At 38.2% G+C, this 16,502-nt stretch overlaps 2 protein-coding genes across 2 annotated transcripts in view; one reads left to right on the top strand and one right to left on the bottom strand.

The window, feature by feature from the left end:
- The window catches only part of LOC145307559 (ATP-binding cassette sub-family C member 2-like), a 24,335-nt gene extending 10,269 nt beyond the window's left edge, over positions 1-14,066 (bottom strand). Inside the window, exon 1 of the mRNA XM_080150014.1 lies at positions 13,962-14,066. Coding sequence (XP_080006140.1) covers positions 13,962-14,066 — 105 coding nt within the window. The remainder of the gene's footprint in view (positions 1-13,961) is intronic.
- The window catches only part of LOC145307558 (uncharacterized), a 125,374-nt gene that overhangs the window by 34,228 nt on the left and 74,644 nt on the right, over positions 1-16,502 (top strand). The gene's annotated exons all lie outside the window — the stretch shown is intronic.

Raw genomic sequence — 16,502 nt, 5'->3', positions numbered from 1 at the left:
GGTGAACTAAACAAACATTTTTCAGGGGGGGGGGTGACCTAACCTAACATTGTTAACTTTTCTAAAACTGTTCAGGGGGGTGGGGGGACCTAAAAAAACATTTTTCAGGGGGAGTTGGTGACCTAACCTAACATTGTTAATTTTTCTAAAAATGTTTAGGGGCGTGGGGGAGAGACCCTCCCACCCCCCAAAAAAAATTTTTTTTTTAATTTTTTATTTTTTTTGTCAGGGACATGGGGGTAAACCCCTCGAAATTTTTTTTTAAATTTTTTTTGTCAGGGACATAGGGGTGACCAAACCCCCCCAAAAACCTAATTTCTTTGTTTATGGACCGATTTTAAAAATTCTTTCAACATCCCTTAGGGTTGGAGGTGGGGGAGTCTCGGCGGGGGGGAGGGACCCCCCCACCCCCCCAAAAAAAAAAAAAATTTTTTTTAATTTTTTTTTAATTTTTTTTTGTCAGGGACATTGGGGTGACCCCCTCAAAATTTTTTTTTTAAATTTTTTTTTTCAGGGACATGGGGGTGACCACACCCCCCCAAAAACGATAACACGATAAACAGAGTAATATTCAAAGCAGATTCATAGGATGGTTTAGGGAATGGGTTTGATCCCCACTTGTTTTAACACAATAAACAAAGTAATATTCCATGCAGATTCATAGGGTGGTTTAGGGAATGGGTTCAATCTGGGAATGGGTTCAATCCGGGAATGGGTTCGATCCCCACTTGTTTTAACACAATAATAGTTAAGGGAATGGGTTCAATCCCCACTTGTTTTAACACAACAATGGTCTAAAAATGTTCAGGGGGGAGATGTTTGGTTAGGTCAACCCCCCTTAAACATTTTTAAGAAAAATCAATGATATTTGGTTAGGTTACCTCCCACCCCCCTGAACGTTTTTTTAAAAATCAAATTTTTTGAAACTTTAAACGAGTGTAGCGCACGAACCCCTATAGCTAGAGTCCAGCAGTTAATTTCATTCAAAAGCTCTCAAAACGTACATGCGATTTGTTGTCTTTAAAAGCCAAATCGTTCCAGGAATCGCCCTGTACGATTAAAAATCTGATTTTGTCTAAAATCGCCCTAGTCTAACCTAAAATTTCGAATTTTGCGGTTTTTTTTACATGCGCTGATAAATATCAACTGCCCCTTGCCTATGGTAAAAACTAGAACCCTGTAGGTTGAGTAAATCACGCAACCTTTCCAAAAATAGAAAAAACCTAACCTAATTTTCAAACCGTTATTACTCGATAACCACTGAACTGATTCGGACAAGACCAACGTGGTTGAACGCGTCTTGACATGACAATTATTTTGAGTACTTACACGTCATTGTAGCTCAAAAATTGACTGTTTGACAGATGTATTTTTAACATTTTTTAAAAAAAATGTCAAATGATTTTTTGAAACTTTAAATGAATGTAGCGGACGAACCACTGGACCAATCGGTTTAAAATTAAAACCATTCAAAAGCTCTCAAAATGTACATGCGATTTGCCGTCTTTAAAAGCCAAATTGGTCCAGGAATCACCCTGTATGATAAAAGACCTGTTTTTGCTTAAAATCACCCTAGTCTAACCTAAATTTTCGAATTTTGCACTTTTTTTTACATGCGCTGATAAATATTAACTGCCCCTTGCCTATGGTGAAAACTAGAACACTCTAGGTTGAGTGAATCACGCAACCTTTGCAAAAATAGAAAAAACCTAACCTAATTTTTAAACCGTTATTACTCGATAACCACTGAACTGATTCGGACAAAACCAACGTGGTTAAACGCGTCTTGACAAGACAATTATTTTGAGTACTTACACGTTTCTGTACCTCACACCTAACTGATTTGAGATAAAAAAAACTGAAAAGACGTTTTTTGATCTCATTTCTGTTAGGTTAGACCTAGGAAGCTCGTTAAGTACTCTAAATACGCGTCTTAATGAGACAAACAACTTCTCTTTCCATGGTCTGGAGCTGAGACTAATTTTAAGACACGTTTTACAAGGTAAAGCGATGAGGCCAAAAATTACGTTTCATAGGTTAAGTTAGGTTACGGTGAACCACTGGACCGATTTGGACATGACCAACGTTGTTAAATTCGTCTTGAAAAGACGAATTTTTAGAGTACTTACACGTCAATATAGCTTAAAAATTGACTGATTGGCGTCAATTTTAGAAAATTTTAGGATTTTGAAGAAAAAAATTACAAGTGTCTTTTTTAGTTTTTCGAGGCTGGAGGCCGCCAGAGGCCTCTGGCGAGGTCGATTACATCGGACACTTTTGAAGAGCTCGTCGCGCTGATATCCGTAGACACTTAAAATGTTAGATTCGGTCAACTAGAACCGAAGTTACGAATTTTCTTAATCTAGACAAAAATAGGGATATATATGTAAGTTTCAAAATATGGTCTATTTTCTGGGGTATAGGTTAAAAATCTAACCTAACCAAAGAGGAGTCGATTTTTTGAAAATTTTTTTTTATAGGCATCAAGAACATGCCCATGAAAGCTTAAGTTATAAAATGCTAAGATTTTTGTTGAAAAATAAGCGCGCTACAGGCCTCGCACACTTTTTTTGCTTTTCGCACAGTTTGCAAGTGTGCGGCACAGTTCTAGGTTTGAGGCCTAACCTAACCCACTTCTAAGCTACTTTTTAGGTTAGCATTTTTTAGGGAAGCCTTAGTAGGTCCCAAACTACCTATTAATAAATTTGCTAACCTAAAAATGTTAATATTTAAAAGCTAGGTTAGTCAACTTAACCTAGATTCTGCACAGAAGGGTAGGTTAGTTTTACCTAACCTAACCTAACCTAACCTAACCTAACCTAACCTAACCTAACCTAACCTAACCTAACCTAACCTAACCTAACCTAACCTAACCTAACCTAACCTAACCTAACCTAACCTAACCTAACCTAACCTAACCTAACCTAACCTAACCTAACCTAACCTAACCTAACCTAACCTAACCTAACCTAACCTAACCTAACCTAACCTAACCTAACCTAACCTAACCTAACCTAACCTAACCTAACCTAACCTAACCTAACCTAACCTAACCTAACCTAACCTAACCTAACCTAACCTAACCTAACTTAGTAAAAGCTTGGATTTTTTGGGTCCGGGTCCGCCTAACTTGGGGCCCAAACTTAAAATTATTCAAGGGTTTCAATATGGGACCCAAACTTAAATTAACTTGGCTTTGCATATAGGTTAGGTTTGTGATGTCATCAACTTGGCGTATATAGGGGGTAATTCTTCTAGGTTAGGTTTGTGATGTCATCAAATTGGCGTATATAGGGGGTAATTCTTCTACGACTCCTTCTTTCCCCCAAAACCTAAATTCCCATAACTTCTTTGTTTATGGACCGATTTTAAAAATTCTTTCAACATCCCTTAGAGTTCGGGGTGGGGGAGTCTCAGCGGGGGGGGACCCCCCCACCCCCCCCAAAATTTTTTTTAAATTTTTTTTTTTTTTTTTCAAGTTAGGTTAGCAAGTTAGGTTAATTTGCAAGTTAGGTTAGTAAGTTAAGTTAACTTGAAAATTTTTTTTTTTTGTCAGGGCCATGGGGGTGACCACACCCCCCCAAAAACCTAACTTCTTTGTTTATGGACCGATTTTAAAAATTCTTTCAACATCCCTTAGAGTTCGGGGTGGGGGAGTCTCGGCGGGGGGGGGGACCCCCCCACCCCCCCCAAAAAATTTTTAAAAAATTTTTTTTTTTTTTTCAAGTTAGGTTAGCAAGTTAGGTTAACTTGCAAGTTAGGTTAGTAAGTTAGGTTAACTTGAAAATTTTTTTTTTTGTCAGGGCCATGGGGGTGACCACACCCCCCCAAAAACCTAACTTCTTTGTTTATGGACCGATTTTAAAAATTCTTTCAACATCCCTTAGAGTTCAGGGTGGGGGAGTCTCGGCGGGGGGGGGGACCCCCCCACCCCCCCCAAAAAAATTTTTTAAAATTTTTTTTTTTTTTTTCAAGTTAGGTTAGCAAGTTAGGTTAACTTGCAAGTTAGGTTAGTAAGTTAGGTTAACTTGAAAATTTTTTTTTTTGTCAGGGCCATGGGGGTGACCACACCCCCCCAAAAACCTAACTTCTTTGTTTATGGACCGATTTTAAAAATTCTTTCAACATCCCTTAGAGTTCGGGGTGAGGGAGTCTCGGCGGGGGGGGGGGACCCCCCCCCACCCCCCCCCAAAAAAAATTTTAAAAATTTTTTTTTTTTTTTTTTTTTTTTCAAGTTAGGTTAGCAATTTAGGTTAACTTGCAAATTTTTTTTTGTCAGGGCCAGGGGGGTGACCACACCCCCCAAAAAACCTAACTTCTTTGTTTATGGACCGATTTTAAAAATTCTTTCAACATCCCTTAGAGTTCAAAGTGGGGGAGTCTCGGCGGGGGGGGGGACCCCCCCCAACCCCCCCCAAAAAACTTTAAAAAAATTTTTTTTTTTTTTTTTTTTTTTCAAGTTAGGGGTGGGGAAGTCTCGGTGATGGGGGGGGGGGTACCCCCTCACCCCCCCCCAAAAATTTTTTTCAAAATTTTTTTTTTTTTTTTTTTTTCAAGTCTCGGGGGGGGGGGACCCCCCAACCCCCCCCAAAAAATTTTTTTTAAATTTTTTTTTTTTTTTTTTTTTTCAAGTCTCGGGGGGGGGGGACCCCCCCACCCCCCCAAAAAAATTTTTTTTTAAATTTTTTTTTTTTTTTTTTTTTTCAAGTCTCGGGGGGGGGGGACCCCCCCACCCCCCCCAAAAAAAAAATTTTTTTTAAATTTTTTTTTTTTTCAAGTCTGGGGGGGGGAGGACCCCCCCACCCCCCCCAAAAAAATTTTTTTTAAATTTTTTTTTTTTTTTTTTTTTTCAAGTCTCGGGGGGGGGGGGACCCCCCCACCCCCCCAAAAAAAATTTTTTTTTAATTTTTTTTTTTTTTTTTTTTTCAAGTCTCGGGGGGGAAGGACCCCCTCACCCCCCCAAAAATAAATTTTTTTTAATTTTTTTTTTTTTTTTTTTTTTCAAGTCTCGGGGGGGGGGGACCCCCCCACCCCCCAAAAAAAATTTTTTTTTAATTTTTTTTTTTTTTTTTTTTTCAAGTTAGGTATACTTGCAATTTTTTTTTTGTCAGGGCCATGGGGGTGACCACACCCCCCCAAAAACCTAACTTAGGGTAACTTGTGTGTTTTTTGGTTATTTTGAGTTCCTGAAAATTTTTTATTGTAAAAAAAATCACTAAAATCAATACAAACATGTCTACTGACATATTACACAACCAATTTGAAAGATTCGAACTATAGGCTTATAGAAAAGGAGTAATAGCTTCTATAATTTACAGACGTTTTTCTTTTTATCTCGGGTTCTAATAATGTTACAGAAAATCTGAAATATGCCCTAAAGAGATCTCGTTTTGCCCTACAAAAGTGTCCCTTATAACTACCTTCAGCAGAAGCCTCCTTCTTGGAGCAAAATTTAGTCAAAGTTTTTTAGGTCAAAAATCACCCAAATAACGGCCGAATTCCGGCTTATTCGGCCGAATTCCGGCCAAACGATGGCAGAAACGGCTTTGTCTCATTGAGTACATATCATTTGCCACCTTAAACGTTAAAATCCGTCAATAAATATTGATTTTAGACATTTTTGCAGTTAGGTTAACTTGCAAGTTAGGTTTGCAAGTTAGGTTAGCAAGTTAGATTAACTTAACTTGCAAGATAGGTTAACTTAACTTGCAAGTTAGGTTAGGTTTGTGATGTCATCAGCTTGGCGTATATAGGGGAGTAATTTTTCTACCAATAATCTACGACTCCTTCTTTCCCCCAAAACCTAAATTCCCATAACTTACTTGTTTATGAACCGATTTTAAAAATTCTTTCAATATCCCTTAGAGTTAGGGGTGGGGGAGTCTCGGTGGGGGGGAACCCCCTCACCCCCCCCCAAAAAAAATTTTTTTTTTTAAATTTTTAAAATTTTTTTTTGTTCATTTTTTTTTTAAATTGATGTTTAAGGCTAAAAAATGTAAAAAAATTTTGTCAGGGACATGGGGGTAACCACACTCCCCCAAAAACCTAAATTCTTTGTTTATGGACCGATTTTAGGGAATGGGTTCGATCCTCACATCTTTTACCACAAGAAACAAAGTAATATTCCATGCATGTTCATAGGATGGTTTATGGAATGGGTTCGAACCGGGAATGGGTTCGATCCCCACTTGTTTTAACACAATAAACAAAGTAATATTCCATGCAGATTCATAGGATGGTTTAGGGAATGGGTTTGATCCCTACTTGTTTTAACACAATAAACAAAGTAATCTTCCATGCAGATTCAAAGGATGGTTTAGGGAATGGGTTCGATCCGGGAATGGGTTCGATCCCTACTTGTTTTAACACAATAAACAAAGTAATATTCCATGCACATTCAAAGGATGGATTAGGGAATGGGTTCGATCCCTACTTGTTTTAACACAATAAACAAAGGAATATTCCATGCAGATGCATAGGATGGTTTAGGGAATGGGTTCGATCCCTACTTGTTTTAACACAATAAACAAAGGAATATTCCATGCAGATTCATAGGATGGTTTAGGGAATGGGTTTGATCCCCACTTGTTTTAACACAATAAACAAAGTAATATTCCATGCAGATTCATAGGATGGTTTAGGGAATGGGTTCGATCCGGGAATGGGTTCGATCCCTACTTGTTTTAACACAATAAACAAATTAATATTCCATGCAGATTCAAAGGATGGTTTAGGGAATGGGTTCGATCCGGGAATGGGTTCGATCCCTACTTGTTTTAACACAATAAACAAAGTAATATTCCATGTATATTCATAGGATGGTTTAGGGAATGGGTTCGATCCGGGAATGGGTTCGATCCCCACTTGTTTTAACACAATAAACAAAGTAATATTCCATGCATGTTCATAGGATGGTTTATGGAATGGGTTCGATCTGGGAATGGGTTCGATCCCCACTTGTTTTAACACAATAAACAAAGTAATATTCCATGCAGATTCATAGAATGGTTTAGGGAATGGGTTCGATCCGGGAATGGGTTCGATCCCTACTTGTTTTAACACAATAAACAAAGTAATATTCCATGCAGATTCAAAGGATGGTTTAGGGAATAGGTTCGATCCAGGAATGGGTTCGATCCCTACTTGTTTTAACACAATAAACAAAGTAATATTCCATGTATATTCATAGGATGGTTTAGGGAATGGGTTCGATCCGGGAATGGGTTCGATCCCTACTTGTTTTAACACAATAAACAAAGTAATATTCCATGCAGATTCAAAGGATGGTTTAGGGAATGGGTTCGATCCGGGAATGGGTTCGATCCCTACTTGTTTTAACACAATAAACAAAGTAATATTCCATGCAGATTCAAAGGATGGTTTAGGGAATGGGTTCGATTCCTACTTGTTTTAACACAATAAACAAAGTAATATTCCATGTAGATTCATAGGATGGTTTAGGGAATGGGTTCGATCCCCACTTGTTTTAACACAATAAACAAAGTAATATTCCATGCATGTTCATAGGATGGTTTAGGGAATTGGTTCGATCCGGGAATGGGTTCGATCCCTACTTGTTTTAACACAATAAACAAAGTAATATTCCATGCAGATTCAAAGGATGGTTTAGGGAATGGGTTCGATCCGGGAATGGGTTCGATCCCTACTTGTTTTAACACAATAAACAAAGTAATATTCCATGTAGATTCATAGGATGGTTTAGGGAATGGGTTCGATCCCCACTTGTTTTAACACAATAAACAAAGTAATATTCCATGCATGTTCATAGGATGGTTTAGTGAATGGGTTCGATCCGGGAATGGGTTCGATCCCTACTTGTTTTAACACAATAAACAAAGTAATATTCCATGTAGATTCATAGGATGGTTTAGGGAATGGGTTCGATCCCCACTTGTTTTAACACAATAAACAAAGTAATATTCCATGCATGTTCATAGGATGGTTTAGGGAATGGGTTCGATCCGGGAATGGGTTCGATCCCTACTTGTTTTAACACAATAAACAAAGTAATATTCCATGTAGATTCATAGGATGGTTTAGGGAATGGGTTCGATCCCCACTTGTTTTAACACAATAAACAAAGTAATATTCCATGCATGTTCATAGGATGGTTTAGGGAATGGGTTCGATCCGGGAATGGGTTCGATCCCTACTTGTTTTAACACAATAAACAAAGTAATATTCCATGTAGATTCATAGGATGGTTTAGGGAATGGGTTCGATCCCCACTTGTTTTAACACAATAAACAAAGTAATATTCCATGCATGTTCATAGGATGGTTTAGGGAATGGGTTCGATCCGGGAATGGGTTCGATCCCTACTTGTTTTAACACAATAAACAAAGTAATATTCCATGCAGATTCAAAGGATGGTTTAGGGAATGGGTTCGATCCCTACTTGTTTTAACACAATAAACAAAGTATTATTCCATGTAGATTCATAGGATGGTTTAGGGAATGGGTTCGATCCCCACTTGTTTTAACACAATAAACAAAGTAATATTCCATGCAGATTCATAGAATGGTTTAGGGAATGGGTTCGATCCGGGAATGGGTTCGATCCCTACTTGTTTTAACACAATAAACAAATTAATATTCCATGCAGATTCAAAGGATGGTTTAGGGAATGGGTTCGATCCGGGAATGGGTTCGATCCCTACTTGTTTTAACACAATAAACAAAGTAATATTCCATGTAGATTCATAGGATGGTTTAGGGAATGGGTTCGATCCCCACTTGTTTTAACACAATAAACAAAGTAATATTCCATGCATGTTCATAGGATGGTTTAGGGAATGGGTTCGATCCGGGAATGGGTTCGATCCCTACTTGTTTTAACACAATAAACAAAGTAATATTCCATGTAGATTCATAGGATGGTTTAGGGAATGGGTTCGATCCCCACTTGTTTTAACACAATAAACAAAGTAATATTCCATGCATGTTCATAGGATGGTTTAGGGAATGGGTTCGATCCGGGAATGGGTTCGATCCCTACTTGTTTTAACACAATAAACAAAGTAATATTCCATGCAGATTCATAGGACGGTTTAGGGAATGGGTTCGATCCCTACTTGTTTTAACACAATAAACAAAGTAATATTCCATGCAGATTCATAGGATGGTTTAGGGAATGGGTTCGATCCCCACTTGTTTTAACACAATAAACAAAGTAATATTCCATGCATGTTCATAGGATGGTTTAGGGAATGGGTTCGATCCGGGAATGGGTTCGATCCCTACTTGTTTTAACACAATAAACAAAGTAATATTCCATGTAGATTCATAGGATGGTTTAGGGAATGGGTTCGATCCCCACTTGTTTTAACACAATAAACAAAGTAATATTCCATGCATGTTCATAGGATGGTTTAGGGAATGGGTTCGATCCGGGAATGGGTTCGATCCCTACTTGTTTTAACACAATAAACAAAGTAATATTCCATGCAGATTCAAAGGATGGTTTAGGGAATGGGTTTAATCCGGGAATGGGTTCGATCCCTACTTGTTTTAACACAATAAACAAAGTAATATTCCATGTAGATTCATAGGATGGTTTAGGGAATGGGTTCGATCCCCACTTGTTTTAACACAATAAACAAAGTAATATTCCATGCATGTTCATAGGATGGTTTAGGGAATGGGTTCGATCTGGGAATGGGTTCGATCCCTACTTGTTTTAACACAATAAACAAAGTAATATTCCATGCAGATTCATAGGACGGTTTAGGGAATGGGTTCTATCCCTACTTGTTTTAACACAATAAACAAAGTAATATTCCATGTAGATTCATAGGATGGTTTAGGGAATGGGTTCGATCCCCACTTGTTTTAACACAATAAACAAAGTAATATTCCATGCATGTTCATAGGATGGTTTAGGGAATGGGTTCGATCCGGGAATGGGTTCGATCCCTACTTGTTTTAACACAATAAACAAAGTAATATTCCATGCAGATTCATAGAATGGTTTAGGGAATGGGTTCGATCCGGGAATGGGTTCGATCCCTACTTGTTTTAACACAATAAACAAATTAATATTCCATGCAGATTCAAAGGATGGTTTAGGGAATGGGTTCGATCCGGGAATGGGTTCGATCCCTACTTGTTTTAACACAATAAACAAAGGAATATTCCATGCAGATTCATAGGATGGTTTAGGGAATGGGTTCGATCTCTACTTGTTTAAACACAATAAACAAAGGAATATTCCATGCAGATTCATAGATGGATATGTAAATGGATAAATAGATGGATAGATATATGGTTAGATAGATGGATAGATAGATGGAAAGACAGATGGATAGATAGATGGATACATAGATGGATGGTTTTGGGAATGGGTTCGATCCTGACTTGTTTTAACTTGATAAACAAAGTAATGTTCAATGCAGATTCAAATGGGCAACAGATTTGGAAATATTGGAGTGTGTAGATATGATTAGTCACAAAAAACATGCATTTATGTTAATAAATCACTGAATAACAAGGAAGGATTCGAACCCGCGGCTATAATAGGTGATTTATGTCCACAGTTTATGGGCACTTAGAGTGCTCCTAGAGGCCAGTTATATCAAGATGATTTGTTCTAAATTGCCTTAAGACACTCTCCACAAAGTTTTGTTTAGCTAACTTAACTGTAGATTCCCTGGTAGAGGGACAAAGTAGATGGATTCGAACCCGCGGCAATAATAGGTGAGACATTTATTAATAAGTTACCAAATAATATTCAATGCAGATTCAAATGGGCAACAGATTTGGAAATATTGGAGTGCGTAGATATTATTGGCCACAAAAAAATGCATTTATGTTAATAAATCACTGAATAACAAGGAAGGATTCGAACCCGCGGCTATAATAGGTGATTTATGGCCGTGGTTTATGGGCACTTAGAGTGCTCCTAGAGGCCAGTTTACATCAAGATGATTTGTTCTAAATTGCCTTAAGACACTCTCCACAAAGTTTTGTTTAGCTAACTTAACTGTAGATTCCCTGGTAGAGGGACAAAGTAGACGGATTCGAACCCGCGGCCATAATAGGTGAGACATTTATTATTAAGTTACCAAGTAATATTCAATGCAGATTCAAATGGGCAACAGATTTGGAAATATTGGAGTGTGTAGATATGATTAGCCACAAAAAACATGCATTTATGTCAATAAATCACGAAATATGACTTTTAAAATTTAAAAAAAAACGTAATTTTCAATCGATTATTACTCGGTAACCACTGGACGGATTGGTTCAAAATCAACGTGGTTGAACTCATCTCAAAAAGTAGGTGCAAAAATTGACCTTAAACTAAAAAATCGTCCAAGGAATCATCATTTTACACCTTCTCAAAGTTAGACAAATTTGTAAAATTTAAAAACACTTTTTTCATTATAAATAAAAAACCACTGAACCGTTTGGGTTCAAATCTTCTGCATAGTCAAGGGGCAGTCCATATTTATCAGTGCATGTAAAAAAAACCGCAAAATTCAAAACTTTTTATAGTAAGCAAAATCCATTTAAAGCCGAAATAAATAATTTTTAAAAAAATGGTTCAAAATTGGGTCCAGTGGTTAGATCTTTTTATGAATCAAAATATAATAACAAGACAATGATTTTAGGAAAAAAAAATATTAAAATTGCTTAATTTTTGATCAATTAATAATAAAAATAAATTTTAAAAATTTTCAAAAACATTAACCGCTGACTTTATTTTCAAATTACACGGAAACCACTGGACCGAATTGAGATTGGTCAACGGATTCGACTTTCCCACGTTCCGCTGATATTTTTAGGCACCTTGGAAGTCCAAATCGGACAAGGAATCACCATTTTATGATGAAGTTTTACCTAACCTAAAATAAAGATTTTGACCGACAACCTAAAAACGGCCGAATTCCGGCTTTTTTGGCCGAAATTCGGCCGGCCGATAACAGGAATGGCTTTGTCTCGACGAGTACATATGATTTGCCACCTCAAACTTGAAAATCCATCAATAAATAATGATTTTAGACAATAAACTAACATGGTTCAATTTAGGACATACATTTGTAATATGTAAGTAACCTCAACTTTTTCCAACATAAGTTACCAAAACGAAAAAATAGGTAAAAGTAGCCTAAAACCTGCTCTAATCAAAATCCTGAAGAGTAAGAGGTCCTATTATTTTGGCCGGTTTTGGGGGGGTCGTTACTCTTCAAGATTGCTCCTAGAGGCCTCTAAACATGTTTGGGCCCCACATTTTCGTTTTGGGCCCGGGACCCAAAGTTAGGTTGGGTTTCCCTAGGTGCAAAAATGGAGGACCTAACCTCGAGGTCAAGGAGGCCGAATTGACCTAACATGAGGCCATATAACCTAACCTAACCTTTTTTCTGATTCAACGCAACTATCGGTGGGTCTCTAGGGGCATCCTAACCCCCCGCCGTTAGGTACCTCCATTTTTGAAACCCTTGAATCTGGGACCCAAACTTGAAGATTCGGGGCTTATAGTAACCTAACCTAACCTAACCTAACCTAACCTAACCTAACCTAACCTAACCTAACCTAACCTAACCTAACCTAACCTAACCTAACCTAACCTAACCTAACCTAACCTAACCTAACCTAACCTAACCTAACCTAACCTAACCTAACCTAACCTAACCTAACCTAACCTAACCTAACCTAACCTAACCTAACCTAACCTAACCTAACCTAACCTAACCTAACCTAACCTAACCTAACCTAACCTAACCTAACCTAACCTAACCTAACCTAACCTAACCTAACCTAACCTAACCTAACCTAACCTAACCTAACCTAACCTAACCTAACCTAACCTAACCTAACCTAACCTAACCTAACCTAACCTAACTTAAACTAGGTAACGTAAATTCTGAGTTTGAACTCAGTTTTTTTTTTTCAACTCAGTTAGGTCATATAAGATAACTGAGTTCAAATCTGGAGTTAGGTCATATAAGATAACTAATACTTAGGTTAGGTTGGGTTACTTGTCTAACTTCTTTGTTTATTGACCGATTTTCATCATTCTTTCACTAAACACCAGAGTTGGGGGTGGGGAGGCTGTGGGGGAGGGGGGGGTTAGGTTAGGTTTGGTTACTTGTCTAACTTCTTTGTTTATTGACCGATTTTGAAAATTCTTTCAACATCCCTTAGGGTTGGGGGTGGGGGAGTCTCGGCGGGGGGGAGGGACCCCCCCACCCCACCCCCAAAAATTTTTTTTTTTAAATTTTTATTTTTTTTTATTTTTTTTGTCAGGGACATGGGGCTGCCCCCTCCAAATTTTTTTTTAAAAATTTTTTTGGTCAGGGACATCGGGGTGACAACACCCCCCCAAAAACCTAACTTCTTTGTTTATGGACCAATTTTAAAAATTCTTTCAACATTCCTTAGGGTTGGGGGTGGGGGAGTCTCGGCGGGGGGGGAGAGAAAACCCCCCCACCCCCCCCCAAAAAAAAATTTTAAAATTTTTATTTTTTTTTTATTTTTTTTGTCAGGGACATGGGGGTGACCCCTTCCAAATTTTTTTTTTTTATTTTTTTTTGTCAGGGACATAGGGGTGACCAGACCCCCCCAAAAACCTAACTTCTTTGTGTATGGACCGATTTTAAAAATTCTTTCAACATCCCGTAGGATTGGGGGTGGGAGAGTCTCGGCGGGGGGGAGGGACCCCCCACCCCCCCCCTAAAAAAAATTATGTTTTTATATTTTTTTTTTTTTTAAACATGCATTTATGTCAATAAATCACGAAATATGACTTTTAAAATTAAAAAAAATGTAATTTTTTCTTCTATTTTCTTCATTTATGGACCGATTTCAAAAATTCTTTCACATTTGTGATCAGCAATCACAAGAGGCCCCCCCCTCCCCCAAAAAGTCTCTTTTTTTACATTTCTAGTTATATCAACTTTTTATATATATTTTTTAAGGTGAACAAAAGCTAAACCTACCTTATAGGCATAGAAATGGTGTAATCTCTCCATCATTCCTCTGATAATTCTCCAGAGTTTAATTCCATAGCTGTTTTTGTCATTGATCTCGTCGTATTTTGTCATCGTGAATATGACTTCTTGTTGTAAAGCTTGATCTTAGAGTGCCCCAATCTCAAACTTCCTTTAATAAAAGATGCTCATAATGATGTCAATAATGTCCACACCAAATCTTGTTAAGCTAGCTCAAACCGTACTCTGTTGGTAGGGCGCCAAAATTGAGTAACCAAAGCGAGCAGTCTTTAATCGGCGAAAATCGGCTAAAATCGGCGAAAATCGGTCGGCCGATAATACCATCGGCTTCCCCTTGATGAGTAGATGCTTCTAGAGGCTTAAAACGTTAAAATCCGTTGAAAACTAAAGATTTTAGAAAGAATTAACTCTAGCCTAACTTTAGGGAATGGGTTCGATCCCCGGTACCTCGACTTTGGCGCACTACCAGCGGAGAACGGGTAAAGATAATGAAACCAAACTTAGTGTGTAGGATCTTGAGGGCATTTTGAGCATCTTTTATAAAAGACAGTTTGAGATTAGACGACTTCTTCTACTGGTTTAGGTTGCCTGACTTTAGGGCACCGTAGCTTGATCTTAGAGTGCCCCAATCTCAAACTTCCTTTTATAAAAGATGCTCAAATTGGTGTCAATAATGTCCACACCAAATCTTGTTAAGCTAGCTCAAACCGTACTCTGTTGGTAGGGCGCCAAAGTTGAGTAACCAAAGCGAGCAGTCTTTAATCGGCGAAAATCGGCCTTTAATCGGCGAAAATCGGTCGGCCGATAATACCATCGGCTACCTCTTGATGAGTAGATGCTTCTAGAGGCTTAAAACGTTAAAATCCGTTGAAAACTAAAGATTTTAGAAAGAATTAACTCTAACTTAACCTAAGACCTCTTAATCGGCCAAAATCGGCCTTTAATCGGCGAAAATCGGTCAGCCGATAACACCATCGGCTTCTCCTTGATGAGTAGATGCTTCTAGAGGCTTAAAACGTTAAAATCCATTAATAAATAGAGAAATGACAGGATTTTTAAACTTAAGTTCGATTTTTGTCAACTTACCTAACTTTAAATCGGCCAAAATCGGCCTTTATTCGGCGAAAATCGGTCAGCCGATAACACCATCGGCTTCTCCTTGATTAGTAGATGCTTTTAGACACTTAAAACGTTAAAATCCATTAATAAATAGAGAAATGACAAGATTTTTAAACTTAAGTACAATTTTTGTCAACTTACGTAACATTTAATCGGCCAAAATCGGCCTTTAATCGGCGAAAATCGGTCAGCCGATAACACCATCGGCTTCTCCTTGAAGAGTAGATGCTCTTAGAGGCTTAAAATGTTAAAATCCGTTGAAAACTAAAGATTTTAGAACAAAACTTAACCTCATACCAAAACATACTTACATTTGAACTTTATATGTTCACTCCATTTTTTTGAGACAAAGTTAGGTTTTTAGGGTTTCGTCAAAACATGCCTCTAGAGGCATCTGATCAAAATCTCTCAGAGTAACGACCCCCCCTAAAATGGCCGATTTTGGGGGGGTCGTTACTCTGACGGAAGTCAAAAAAACGACTCCTTCACCCACTTAACCTTGTCAACTCAGTTTGAGGTTTCAACTCAAATTTGGAGTTGAGTTGAAAATCGGAATTTTCGGTGAGGTTATTAACCGGGTTCCCGTCGGAATTTTCGGAATCCGATTGCAGATTCGGATTCCTTGGCCCAAGATCTCATGGGAAACTAACTTGAAACACCCGATTAGGGCTTATTTCTGGTAGATAAACCTCACCATTTTTGGAGTTATGTCACCTAGCATAACCTAACCTAACCTAACCTAACCTAACCTAACCTAACCTAACCTAACCTAACCTAACCTAACCTAACCTAACCTAACCTAACCTAACCTAACCTAACCTAACCTAACCTAACCTAACCTAACCTAACCTAACCTAACCTAACCTAACCTAACCTAACCTAACCTAACCTAACCTAACCTAACCTCCCTTAGTAGTCAAAAAATTAGACCCACGCCATGACTTGTAAGGGAGAAAAGTAGACCCACGCCACGACTTGTAAGGGAGACTGACCCACGCCATCATTTGTAAGGTAAAATATTCTCTCGATACAAATCGTGGCGTGGGTCAAAAAATTAGACCCACGCCATGACTTGTAAGGGAGAAAATAGACCCACGCCATCATTTGTAAGGTAAAATATTCTCTCGATACAAATCGTGGCGTGGGTCAAAAAATTAGACCCACGCCATGACTTGTAAGGGAGAAAAGTAGACCCACGCCACGACTTGTAAGGGAGACTGACCCACGCCATCATTTGTAAGGTAAAATATTCTCTCGATACAAATCGTGGCGTGGGTCAAAAAATTAGACCCACGCCATGACTTGTAAGGGAGAAAAGTAGACCCACGCCACGACTTGAAAGGGAGACTGACCCACGCCATCATTTGTAAGGTAAAATATTCTCTCGATACAAATCGTGGCGTGGGTCAA

The sequence above is a fragment of the Acartia tonsa genome, chromosome 15, assembly GCF_053477335.1.
Source record: "Acartia tonsa isolate MP-2025a chromosome 15, ASM5347733v1, whole genome shotgun sequence".
Classification (NCBI taxonomy): domain Eukaryota; kingdom Metazoa; phylum Arthropoda; class Copepoda; order Calanoida; family Acartiidae; genus Acartia; species Acartia tonsa.
This window is presented reverse-complemented; position numbering and strand designations above follow the sequence as displayed.